At 43.7% G+C, this 13,080-nt stretch overlaps 1 protein-coding gene across 1 annotated transcript; it reads left to right on the top strand.

Annotated features, from left to right (window-relative positions):
* The first annotated feature begins 552 nt into the window (after positions 1–552).
* Positions 553–2,435, top strand: MC3R (melanocortin 3 receptor). Its single transcript, XM_081916532.1, has 2 exons — positions 553–725; positions 948–2,435. Exons 1-2 carry the CDS (start codon positions 572–574, stop codon positions 1,976–1,978), a joined length of 1,185 nt encoding a protein of 394 aa, XP_081772658.1. The 5' UTR covers positions 553–571; the 3' UTR covers positions 1,979–2,435.
* The last annotated feature ends 10,645 nt before the right edge of the window (positions 2,436–13,080 follow it).

Genomic DNA, 13,080 nt, shown 5'->3' with positions numbered 1-13,080 from the left:
ACTATTGTTGGCAAGGTGACGTCTCTGCTTAGTTGTTACTAATAAGGTAGTGGGTGAGTTTATGGAACCAATGGGGTGGTAGCCTAAAAAGCTTGGGGACCTCTGCTCTATTCTATTCTAACCTCTTCCAGCAACATGGATTAGGAGTTAAGACTGCATCTTTAGCTTACTGCTCTGATACATATATCCTTCAATTGGAAAAATGTGGTGCATTATTCCTCCTGGAAATTTGGCAACCACTGACAGCCTTTTGGAATGAAAAAACAACAGTGAGGAGTGAATGTTGTCAGAAATGCACTTTAAATGTAGATTAATTATACACCCAGAACCTGTAATTTTTCTTCTCAGCTATATTTGAATGTTTTTCTCGGTTGTCATGTAATAGACTAATGACAGGATTTTTTAAAAAGTGTACATGTTATCTTTCTGATCTGCAGAGGGCAGCAAATAGTTTTGCAGCAGAGACTTGGAGCAATGGGAATTGTAACTGTCAGTCAAAGAGGTACTTGCTCTCCAATGGTCATTGTGAGACACAGAAGATTAAGTAGGAGTGTTTTTCCCCCATTCATGAATGTATAAAACCCAATGCTCTTTTACTGTTCCTGCCCTCCTTCTCTCAGATGAATCAGGAAGAGATGCTGTGAAGTGCTTTTTAAATCTCCGCTCCAACCGCAGTCCCAGGACATGGGAGCATATCACAAGGACAGTCACTATAAATTCAACAGGTGAATCATAAAGGGAGCTATTGTTGCCATGATTTCAACTTTCATAAATTTCTGTACCATTTGCTGTTTTATCTGATTTCACTGAAAGAGGGGGCTTTTCTTCCCCCAGCAATCCCCCAGCTGGTGGATTGAATGAAGAGGACTTTTCCCCAATCAAGTATTCCTTGATCTCATTCGATAAAGAGCACTAGAGCAATTCTGAACGATTCTCTCTTTTTACAGATGCTGCTTCCATAACCGCTTGCAAAGCTGAACGCCGTCCCTTAACGATGAACACGACGATACGCTGGGCTCTAACTTTCCAGCCTGTGTTGGTTAATGCCACTGAAGAGCTCAACGATTCGGTCCTTCTCGGCAGCAGGAGCGACAATGGATTCTGCGAAAAGGTGTTCATTAAAGCCGAGGTCTTCTTGACCCTGGGGATCATCAGCCTTCTGGAGAACATCCTCGTCATCCTTGCCGTGATCAAAAACGGCAACCTGCATTCCCCCATGTACTTTTTCCTCTGTAGCCTGGCTGCAGCAGACATACTGGTGAGTATGTCCAATGCCCTGGAAACCATCATGATTGCCATCCTGAGCAATGGCTATCTCATCATGGAGGACCGCTTCATCCAACATATGGACAATGTCTTTGACTCAATGATCTGCATCTCTTTGGTTGCCTCCATATGCAACCTTTTGGTCATAGCCATCGACAGGTACATTACCATTTTCTATGCACTCCGCTACCACAGCATCATGACCGTGAAGAAAGCCCTGGCGCTCATCGGGCTCATCTGGGTCGCCTGCATCTTTTGCGGCATCATGTTCATTGTCTACTACGAGAGCAAAACTGTCATTGTCTGCCTCATCACCATGTTCTTCACCATGCTTTTCCTCATGGCCTCGCTGTACGTCCACATGTTTCTGTTTGCGCGCTTGCACGTCAAGCGCATCGCAGCCCTCCCGGTGGACGGAGCCCCCCACCAGCGTACCTGTATGAAAGGAGCAGTCACAATCACTATTCTCCTCGGGGTCTTTGTTGTCTGCTGGGCTCCTTTCTTCCTCCATCTCATTCTGATCATCTCCTGCCCAACCAACCCACACTGTCTTTGCTACACCTCACATTTCAACACATACCTGGTCCTTATCATGTGCAACTCGGTCATCGATCCTCTCATTTATGCCTTCCGGAGCTTGGAGATGCGAAAGACGTTCAAGGAAATATTCTGCTGCTGTTACGGCATAGGCTCAGGACAGTGCATGCTCTGAAGTGCTAACCTTCTGCTGTCTATGAAGGCATTAGGTGGCTAGCTTTGAGGCAAAAATCCTAAATACTGAAAGTTTCATTGCTAAGAATGATAAAGGGGAAAGGCTGAGGGTAACAGGGGAAGAGCTATGATTTCCTCGCTGCTTGCCACCTTCCAGTTTTTAAAAACTAAATGGCAAAAGAGTACATTTATGCAGTGTGCTTGCACTTTTGTAGGGATCACAGAATTGCAGTACTTGAGAGGAACTGGTGTAAATTACAGTATCCCGGCGCCCGTGCTTCTCACTGTTGCATATAATAAAATTTCAGCAGATATACTTTCTCGTGTTGTGTGACACTGCAGGCACTTGGCAAGTTGCACCTGACAAGGACCTATGAAAAGGATCTATGAAACCTCTAACATTGGCTGAAAGTTTGGCTATCCTAGCTACACATATGGGGGGGGGGGCTCCTTTGAACACCGTACAGAACTGTGTGACCTGGCTGCAGTCCCATGAACATTACATAAGGGTAAATATTACTCTTTATGCAAAAGAGTAAACCTGATTAGGATTACACTGTAAATAATATCCTTTTTTACTACGTGCTAGCAAATCATAGTTGCTGCTGCTGCTGCTTTTTCAGTGCATGCCATCAGCACTGTGCTAAAGGTCTTATCTGGAGCAGGCTGTATGATGAATGCCACACTTCTTTTGCCAGACAGACGAAAAGCTAGCTAGTCACAGAACTGCTGTTGAAAAAGACTTTAGGCACTCATCCTTGTGTTCTCAGAACAAACATGAGAAAGATACAGTCAGGTGACAACTCTCATTGCCTGCAAACATTGTAATTCCTTAAAGGATGCCAGCAAATCTGAGATCACTTGTGTTTCCTAAGAGTGTATTCTATTGCTGTTCCGTTACTGAGAGAGAGAGAGAACACAGTTCTTTTCTAGCTTCTAGGATGGTGTGTTCGCTAAGCTTTCCCTGACAGTAGACTTGTTCAAAGAGTGAACCCCTGTTTATTTGTACAGCTCAACTCTTTTATTGTATGCATATTGTTGTACACAGGCCTGCTATTTTATGGCATGGTAAATAATATAATTTAATAAATAAATTATTGTGCACACAGGTACACGGACTGTACACTCATTGAAGGTTACATGTGAATAACTGTAGGATCATGCAGCTCATCTATTTGTGTACACAAAAGGCTTGTACACAGTGAACACAGGCACAAGCTGTCTCTACATGTATGCAAATGTCTGTGTGACAGAGTGCACACTTGTTCAGCTCAGCTATTTTGTACACAGGTACGCAAATTGTACACTGGTTGGATGCAATGTGTGAACACCCCTACTTAAACAAAATGCACCCTTGTTGGATGTAATATAGTTGTCTTTGGAAGGATATGAGTAAAGGGGTAAAAGGTAAAGGAGCCCTGGATGGTTAAGTCCAGTCAAAGACGACTATGGGATGTGGCACTCATCTCACTTTTCAGGCCAAGGGAGCCAGTGTTTTTTGACAGACAGCTTTCTGGGTCCTGTGGCCAGCATGACTAAACTGCTTCTGGTGCAACGGGACACTGTGACAGAAGCCAGAGCTCACAGAAACACTGTTTACCTTCCCACATCTGTGGTACCTATTTACCTACTTGCACTTTGATGTGCTTTTGAACTGCTAGGTTGGCAGAAGCTGGGACAGAGCAACAGGACCTCACCACCATTGTGCAGATTCAAACCACCAACCTTCTGATCAGCAAACCCAAGAGGCTCAGTAGTTTAAACCAAAGTGCCACCCACTTCCCAAGGGATATGAGTATATACCCCCAATAAGGATTGAAAATGCTGTCCCTTTAGCTGCTTGTTCTCTGTAACAAAGTGCAGGAACAAATTCATGCTACCATGAAGGAGCGTCTCCACCCCCCATCATTCAGCCTGGACCCTGAGGTCCAGCTCCAAGGGCCTTTTGGCGGTTCCCTCACTGTGAGAAGCGAGGTTGCAGGGAACCAGGCAGAGGGCCTTCTCGGTAGTGACACCCACCCTGTAAAACGCCCTCCCATCAGATGTCAAGGAAATAAACAACTACCTGACTTTTAGAAGACATCTGAAGGCAGCCCTCTTTAGGAAAGTGTTTAATATAATATGTTTTGTCATATTTTTAATATTCTATTGAGAGCATCACAGAATGGCTGGTGAAACCCAGCCAGATGGGCAGGGTATTAATAATAATAAGTTGTTATTATTACCGAATACTTTCTGCCCCAACAAGCATGTGATAAGTGTAGCATAGGAACAAAGGAATCTACCTTATACTGAGTATACTGAGTCAGATCCAGTGGTCCATCTATCTCTATATTATCTACATGGATTGAAAGAGCGGAGCATTCCTAGCCCTACCTGGAGATCCCCGGGATGAAAACTGGAACCTTCTATTTGCAAGACAAATGCTCTACCACTGAGCTATGGCCCTTCTATAGAGGTAATTTTTTTTACCTCTTCTGGACAACCTCTTCTATGTTCCCCATCTTTATATAAAACATAATTATAATGTTTAAGACAATGCATTCTTGGGACAACAACTGAATAATAAATCATCATAATAATAATTTACTGTATTTTTCGCTCTATAACACGCACCCGACCATAAGACGCACACAGTTTTTAGAGGAGGAAAATCCGTAGGCATGCCACCCGTAGGCATTCCCTCCATAACACGCACAGACATTTCCCCTTACTTTCTAGGAGGAAAAAAGTGAGTGTTGTGGTGCAAAAAATACGGTATTTATATCCCACCCTCCCCAGCCAAAGTCGGGCTCAGAGCAGCTAACAACAGTAAAAATAACACAGTTTACATAAAATCGTAATCATTTAATTAAATGCATTCTAAAATCAGTTCATTCTAAAATCAATTCAGAGTCAAATTAATGGCAACCACTGGGCTAGAGTTCTATGAGGATTACAAAAGGAGGGGTTCAGACTGTGCCTCAGCCAAAGGTCTGGTGGAACAGCTCTGCAGAAAGATGTCAAGTCCCGCAAGGCCCTAGTCTCTTATGACAGAGCGTTCCACCAGATCAGGGCCACAGCCAAAAAAGCCCTGGCTCTGGTTGAGGCCAGCCTAACCTCCCTACGGCCTTAGATCTCCAGTATGTTTTTATTTGAAGACCGTAAGGTCCTCCGTGGGACATACCAGGAGAGACGGTCCCATAGGTACGAGGGTCCTAGGCCGTATAGGGCTTTAAAGGTTAAAACCAGCACCTTAAACCTGATCCTGTACTCCACCAGGAGCCAGTGCAGCTGGTATAGCACCAGGTCAATGTGATCCCGTGGCGAGGACCCCATAAGGAGTCTCGCCGCGGCATTCTGCACCCGCTGGAGTTTCTAGGAGCATAGAGTTGCTCCTAGAGAAAACTGATGCATAGCTGATTCTATAACCAGCCCCACCTTCCTACCTCCTGGGGGGGTGGAATTAATTTTCTGTTTTCAAATTAAAAGAAAGCCCTAAACACTGTGATGTAAGCCAGAGTGCACAGAAATGCCATTTACCTTCCTGCTGCAGTGGTACCTATTTATCTACTTGCACTGGCATGCTTTTGAACTGTTAGGTTGGCAGGAGCTGGGACAGAGCAACGGGAGCTCACCCCATCATGGGGATTCGAACCGCTGACCTTCTGATCAGCAAGCCCAAGAGGCTCAGTGGTTTAGACCACAGCACCACCCGCATCCCATATTGTGGGTTGTATTCAATGTTAGTTAGGGAAGCTTTTAATATTTGATGAATTATTGTATTTAAATATTTTGTTGGAAGCTGCCCAGAATGGCTGGGGAAACCCGGCCAGATGGGTGGGGTATAAATAATAAATTATTATTATTATTATTATTACTCAAATTAGACCCACTGAAATTAATAGGCATGACAAACTTATCTTTATTAATTGCCATGAGTCTCCACTGAGTGAAACTTAGTTAGAATCAACTGTATTAATTTAACATGTTTATAAACCATTTCACAGCCAGAAACATAGGAGCCAACTCCTAGGGGCTGAGGTCCCTTTCCCCCTCCCCACTAAAATATTTAAAGGGGCTGCCCTCCCAAAGTTAATGAACATTGCCATTCAACTGGTCATGTCATGTGATCGATTATGTGGGGCATTATCATTATTTTCATAAATTGAATACTTCAGAGGGAAAGCTCTCTCGAATAAGTAGTTACTTAACTGATAAGAGGCTAGTTACCTGTCCAATTACCTGCTAATTGATTCCAGAGGGCTGCAGCTGCAACACTAAAAACCCTGTTGCTAGTGTAAATTAAATGCACCTCTGGAGCATATGGTGGTACTCTCAGCAGTGCTTCTTTGTTTAACAGAATTTATATGCCGCATAAACATAGGTAACCTCTGAAGAGCACATTTGTGAGGCAGAGATCTATGGGGCAAGGTTGGATAGCAGTTTCTTGTGTGGCATCAGCCAAGTATCAGGTTCCACAAATGCTTCAGGGCATCAATATCACTGTTTGGGGAAGGGCTGCAATTCTGTGGTAGACCACATGCTTTGATTGCAAACTGTCCTGGGTTCAATCATCCAGGTAGGGCTAGAAAAGGCCTTTCTGAAACTCTGGAGAGCAGCTCATGGAGGATAAACAAGGCTTCTTTGACAATCTGAGCTCCGTATGTCCCTATTCTTAAGATTCTTTATTGCGATCCTGCTTGCTATATGCTCTGCTGGAACCCAATTGCATTTGGGGGAGTTGTCATTTTAATAACATATTTGTGGCATTCATTTCACTTGTACTTGATGTTCTCTGAAGCTCCTCTGCTGGAAAAAAGAAGACGCAATGAACTCTTGGATAAAACTGCTCTGAAATTACCTGCCAACGGTTCTGTGCTTCATATACAACATTAATGGGCATGAGCTCAGTAATTGACAAGTCATTCTAGTGTGCAGGAAAAGTTTCCAGCAAGGGGTGGCTACTATTACATCCCCCTACAGCAAAGTCAATTATAGTTATATTGGCTCTTGAGAGATCCTTACCTGGTTTGTGATGCTGAAAAACCTTTCACCACATTCCTTTCGCAATTGCTCTTACTCTCTGAAAATGTTCTTCATGAACATAGAAATTACAAATTCCTCAGGAATGGAGGTTGCTTGTAATTCAAAGAGCTGTGTAGCTCTTAAGATGAAACTACATGTTGCATTAAATGTGATCATGTAATTTATGTATATGGGAGTTTTAGCAGTCATGTGGGAGGGGAAATGATCTTGGGATCACAGCACATAAGGAAGAGGGTTAACCCTTTCCCTCATGAGGCAGTCCAGGGTGGAATCTACACACATATATAAAGCGCTGTGGAAATGCTTTTTCAAAAAAAGTTTTGAAAAGTACATTGGATTTTGCATAGCTTACTGTCACATTTGTACATTACACTTTACAACACATTTAAAACGTTTTATTTGCAGCTGTATAACTGAGTCCCTGTGGTGCTGTGGGTTTCTAGAAAAAGAGGTGCCAGAACTCACTGTGAAAAGCTCCCTCGTTCTTTTAGAATGGCAATGGATCCTACATGTGAGTTCTGGTGAGTTCCAGATGGGGGGGGGAGCCCTGGTTCCCATAACCAGTTGGGGAACAGAGATTCTCTAGGTCTCTGGGTTCCAGATTTTCCTCCTCTAGATTCTTGGGTGCCAGGGTTTAATCAGAGCTGAAAGTCTGAGCTTGTTTTTCTGAGGGGCAGAGGAAGACGATGCCATTAAGCCATTTACAAGACAAAAGACTCTACAGGTGAGGGGAAGCTTGCTAGGGAAACAAGGGCATGATGTCACACAGAGGTTTTTTGGCAAGGTCTTCTGGGAACAAGAAGGAGGAAGTAAAGAGAATTCCATGCAGAGGAGTTCTGCACCAAGAGACTGGGAGCCATGACTGACTGTTACTATGGGCCTAAACTTGCTGGAGCTATAAGAGGAAAAATGAGGGACACTCTTGGGATGTCATGTTCTGAACCCCCTCCACTGAAGGCTGTAGGTGTAAATATGTGTCAAAAAAACAAACCTACCATATTTCTTAAAGACACTAGTGTCAGCAGTGGCTTGATTTCCCAACGGTAAGCGCCTAGAACCCCCTGGAATCTTGTTACCATTCAGCAGCTATTGGGAGTGGCATGTACAATACCCTTGGAGTAACACATACAAAATGGCTGCAATCATTAATATATGTACAACCCTCTCCATAATGCCGCAAGGAAGCTTTGGCACCACACTAACAGCAAAACATCATCTCAGTTCTGGGTGGTTGGTGAAAGGTAAGTCTTTACCTGGTACTGAAAAAATGTCAGTGAACGCACCAGGTGGACCTCCTTGGGGAGAGCTGTCCACAGGTGGGAAGCACATTCTCCAAGATTCACTCAGAGTGAGGACTTGGAGAAACGTATCAGAAGAAGATTTAAGGTTCAGGGTACATTAAAACTGGAGAGATGTTCCAGCAGTTATTGAGGTCTTCAGCTGTCAAAATTAACGCTTTGGTCAAAATCTTGGCATTTCCACCAAGTACCATTTTGGGTGCTGTAATGGTTCTAGGGGTTGCTCGTGCGTAAGTTGCCGCCACTCCTGGCTAGGTTGCCTGGCTGAACCCTTTCTGTCTGGACAGCCTCTCACCCGTGGCTGTCTCAATCGCTGGCAGAATCCGCCAGTGGGCGTTTCTTGAACTTCTTCCAGCAAAGAAGTTCTTTGACGCCAAGTCTCCTCCTACTCTCCCTGCGCGGAAGTCTTCTGCGCAGGGAGTATGTGGGCAGCGGAGTACCCGTGCTCTCCCCGCTGGTCTCCGGTGATGAGTCCTGGGGCCACCTCTCCGATTCCCCCATCTGCCCCCCTTCTCCACTGGTGTTACGCTGATTTCCTTCCCCAGCAGATGGGCTGCCTCTCTCCCTACTGGGACCCTCTCCGGCATCCCTCTGGAGCCTTCCCTCCGCCTCTGCCTCTGATGGCAGTTCCCTGACAGGTATATAAGAATCCACACTCCGACAGTGGGTTTTCTATTAGTTTAACAGCAACCATGATGATAAAGCTTATAAAGAGTTTGATAGCCTGAAGGAAAAAGCTGTGGGCTGCACACAAACAGGAAATTGATGTAAAAACAAAAACACAAAACAAAAACCCTATCTCACTGAAAACTGGCTACAATTTGAAAATAAACCCCTGAGCTTTAATTGAAGTACATGAGGTCAGGAAGGCTGGCTATTGAGCTGCTGAGATCGATGAAATCGCTGATGTTGATTTTAAGGGAAGTGCTTTCTTTTTCTTTTAAAAATATTTCCTTGTTGATTTCTTTAAAAGTAAAAAAACTTTGTTTTTTTAAATTAACAGATGTTAATTACATCACAGAAGTATCCCCACTTCCCCATTATTTCAGGAAAGCCCAGCTTAGTACATCATGAAATTCTCATTTAACACAGTCACCCAGCAGGGCTACAGAATGCAGAACGCTTGAGAGGTCATTTGGAGAGTGAAAGGGCGCTCAGAAACACCTTTTGAAATTAAGGAAAGTGCAGCAAATGCCCTCCACCCTTTCCAGGAAAATTTCACTGAAACTTTCTATGATAATTTTCAAATGCAGCTTCTTTTCTTGTTAATTGATAGAGAATTAAAAAAACACAACAACAACAGGTTTTGGCACAGGCAGTGGCGTAGCGTGGGTTGTCAGCACCCGGGGCAAGGCAAGTAATTTGCACCCCCTAACCCGTGGATTTGCGCCCCCTAACCCTAACACCCAGATGTTGCGCCCGGTGCGGCCGGGCCCCCCTGCATCCCCCACGCTACGCCACTGGGCACAGGATTCATTTCAATCTGTACGCACTTCTCCCTTTTGTCAGGACTTTCATATCACAGTTTTTCTCAAGCTTCCCCACTTATTATCAAAGGATGGCTTCCCACAATGGCCTTAACCCCATATTCAACTTCAAATTGCTTCCATTCAGCATAATGAAAGGATAGCCCAAAGCTGCTACACTTTGTTAAAAAGCATTATTTGTGACTGTCACTTCAGAGATGAAGTAGCTCAGTCACATTGTATTACTCACAGATGCTCATTCGCTGACTTGTAACTATAGTGAGGGTCTTGCACAGGGATTTTTGCATTTATTTACCTGCTGGTGTTCATTTAGTTTTAAGTGTATCTCCAAGGAAACAGGGTTGCCCAATATAGGTATAGGGAAGAAATTCAGAGCTCGTGCATACCCTCCAACATTTCTCCGATGGAAAACAGGGGCAGCCTAAGGAAAAGTGGGACCTTCCGGGATCAATTCAGATACCGGGACGGATTCTGTAAATCAGGGATGTCCCTGGAAAATAGGGTCTGTCTGAGTGATGTAGTGGTTAGTGTGTTAGATTGGGACCCGGAAAAACAGGGTTCAGATTTTTATTTAGTTAGTTAATAAAATGTATACACTGCTTATTATTTTTTTTAAAAAAAACCAACCCTCAAAGTGGTTTACAAAAGAGAAAAGAAGAGAATCAAGAGAAAAATACAACCCTATTTATATAATAATAATAATAATAATAATAATAATAATAATAATAATAATAATAATTATTATTTATACCCCGCCCATCTGGCTGGGCTTCCCCAGCCACTCTGGGCGGCTTCCCAAAAAATATTAAAATACTGTAATACATCAAATATTAAAAGCTTCCCTAAACAGGGCTGCCTTCAGGTATCTTCTAAAAGTCTGGTAGTTGTTGTTCTCTTTGACATCTGGTGGGAAGGTGTTCCACAGGGAGGGCGCCACTAAAATAAATAAATAAATAAATAAATAAAATCCCACCCTCCCCAGCTGAAGCCGGGCTCAGAGCGGCTAACATCAAATGTATAACACATTTACCTGCTGGTGCTTGTTTAGTTTTAAGTGTATCTCCAAGGAAACAGGGTTGCCCAATATAGGTATAGGGAAGAAATTCTACCGAGAAGGCCCTCTGCCTGGTTCCCTGTAACTTACAAGCCTGAGGCAATTGCCTCACCATACCTCATGGGCAGGCCAGTCCTAGACCCAGACTAGCTTTCCCCTTCATGCAGACACAGCAACCCAGTGGCCATCCATCCATCTCCTGATGGAAGCCAGAGTGTGCTTCTCTCCCTTCCTGGCGTAACTCCAGTATCCCAATATAATGAATTTGTAAAAATGTGAATTGCCAGTCTCATTTTGGGAGTGTTTTTCTTTTAAGAGAACCAACACGAGCTCTTGCTGAGGAGAAAAGAGAAAGTAGCATGGTTGCCAGAAGATGTCAAAATAGAAAAACCTGAGCTGCTGGTGTCAAGATGAAAGTGAGCTCCTGCTGTGTTAGAGCTGAAGAGTGTGTGGCTTTACAGAGTCATATGAACTCCCTGGCACTGAGCCCTGTGGGAGACTCAGCAGTAGAGGTCTATTTTCTGGGGACTTGTTCCGGCATGCTAAGTTCTACATTTCTGTGAGCAAAAAACACAAGGTGTTTGTCAAGAATCACACTCACTTTGGCACGTTGAATCTTTCAGCTTTCAAATTCCAGAAACAATGGGTGCTAAAATGTTGTAACGTGACTTGGGAATGCGGAATATATTTTAGTTAGATTGATATAATTTAGCTTTGCTTGGCAAGTAAGATGTGTGTCCTGAACGCCTGGCCTAACTGGCAGCAAGTCAGTATGCCGAGCCCAAAGTTAAAAGTGTCAATCCACACAAACAAAGTCCAAAGGTCAGGAAATGCAGTCTAGGTTCAATCCAAGTAGCCAAGTCTGAAGTCCAGCAGTCAGGATACAGTCCAGAGTCAAACCCAAAACACAATCCCATTGAGGTGCCAGAACATCCAAGGCAAGTCCATCAACATGGGCAGTTGCGCAGACACAGCACCTCAGCTCTGCTTCCCTCTTGTACTTTCCATTCTTATTGCAGCATCTGGGCTTGAGGAGGCAGGTGGCCCTCAACTGTTCCAAGCCTACTCCATCTGAAGAATCACACACCTTCTCTAGAAAGTCCCATCTGGTCAGTTAGGGAACTAAGCTGTGGGCTCTTGCCTGCCTCATCATTAAAAATGATTACTTGGTACTTGTAGTTATATTATTGATATTAATTGTTGTTGTTGTTACTTAGCATCACCTGACATTTTCAGAAGGTAACATTAAAATTTTGGGTTCTATTTGGGTATTTTTTGTGCTTCTTCGTCAAATGTAGACTACCAAGCTAAATGTTGCCCATCCACAAAAATAATAGCATGTTTGAATTCCTCACACTCAAAAACATATTTTTAAGACTGCTCGCTGAAGAAATGTGCATAAATTAATTTCACCCCCTAAACTGGCACACCCAGTCTAAAGCCTAATCAAAGCTAGAGCAGATTGCATGTATATGAGCCAGTTTAGTCCATCCAAAACCAACTAAATCCCCATTCTTTGAGGACTGTGATGTCAGTTTGGTGTAGTGGTTAAGAGCGGTAGTCTTGTAATCTGGGGAACCGGGTTCGCGTCTCCGCTCCTCCACATGCAGCTGCTGGGTGACCTTGGGCCAGTCACACTTCTCTGACGTCTCTCAGCCCCACTCACCTCACAGAGTGTTTGTTGTGGGGGAGGAAGGGAAAGGAGAATGTTAGCCGCTTTGAGACTCCTGAAGGGGAGTGAAAGGCGGGATATCAAATCCAAACTCTTCTTCCACTTCTTAGTACAGAAAGTATTGATCTAATGTATAGAGATCTTTCCTGTTCTGCTTAGTTCAAGAGGGTTCTGAAAGGTTTCTACTCTGTGTGGAAGAAGGTTCTTTTTTGGGTTATTCCTTCTGAGAAGCTGAGTACAGCTGGTTTAAACTGATTCTGTTATCTTTCAGTCAAGATCATGCAGATTATAATAGTCAGGCCAGAAGGAGCCTGGGTTTCAATTACTCTTTCTCTCTCTTTGTTCTGGTGTGGTGTTCTGTTCTGTATTTAGTGTTCAGTTTTAGTCTTATTACAAGTTCTCGTTAGTTTAAGATAAGTCTGCTGCAAACTGGATTTTTTATGGACTGTGCCAAGCCAGAATGTATTGGATTCGTGGCCATTATGCTCATTTGCCTTCAGTAGCAGTAAAGCTCTGCTGGATGAAGTACAATTGCCTCTGGTCTATTTTTGGGAACTCTGCAAT

This window comes from Podarcis melisellensis, assembly GCF_964234715.1.
Source record: "Podarcis melisellensis genome assembly, chromosome: 6".
NCBI lineage: Eukaryota > Metazoa > Chordata > Lepidosauria > Squamata > Lacertidae > Podarcis > Podarcis melisellensis.
Note: the sequence above shows the minus strand (reverse complement) of the source record. Positions and strands in the feature narration are given on the sequence as shown.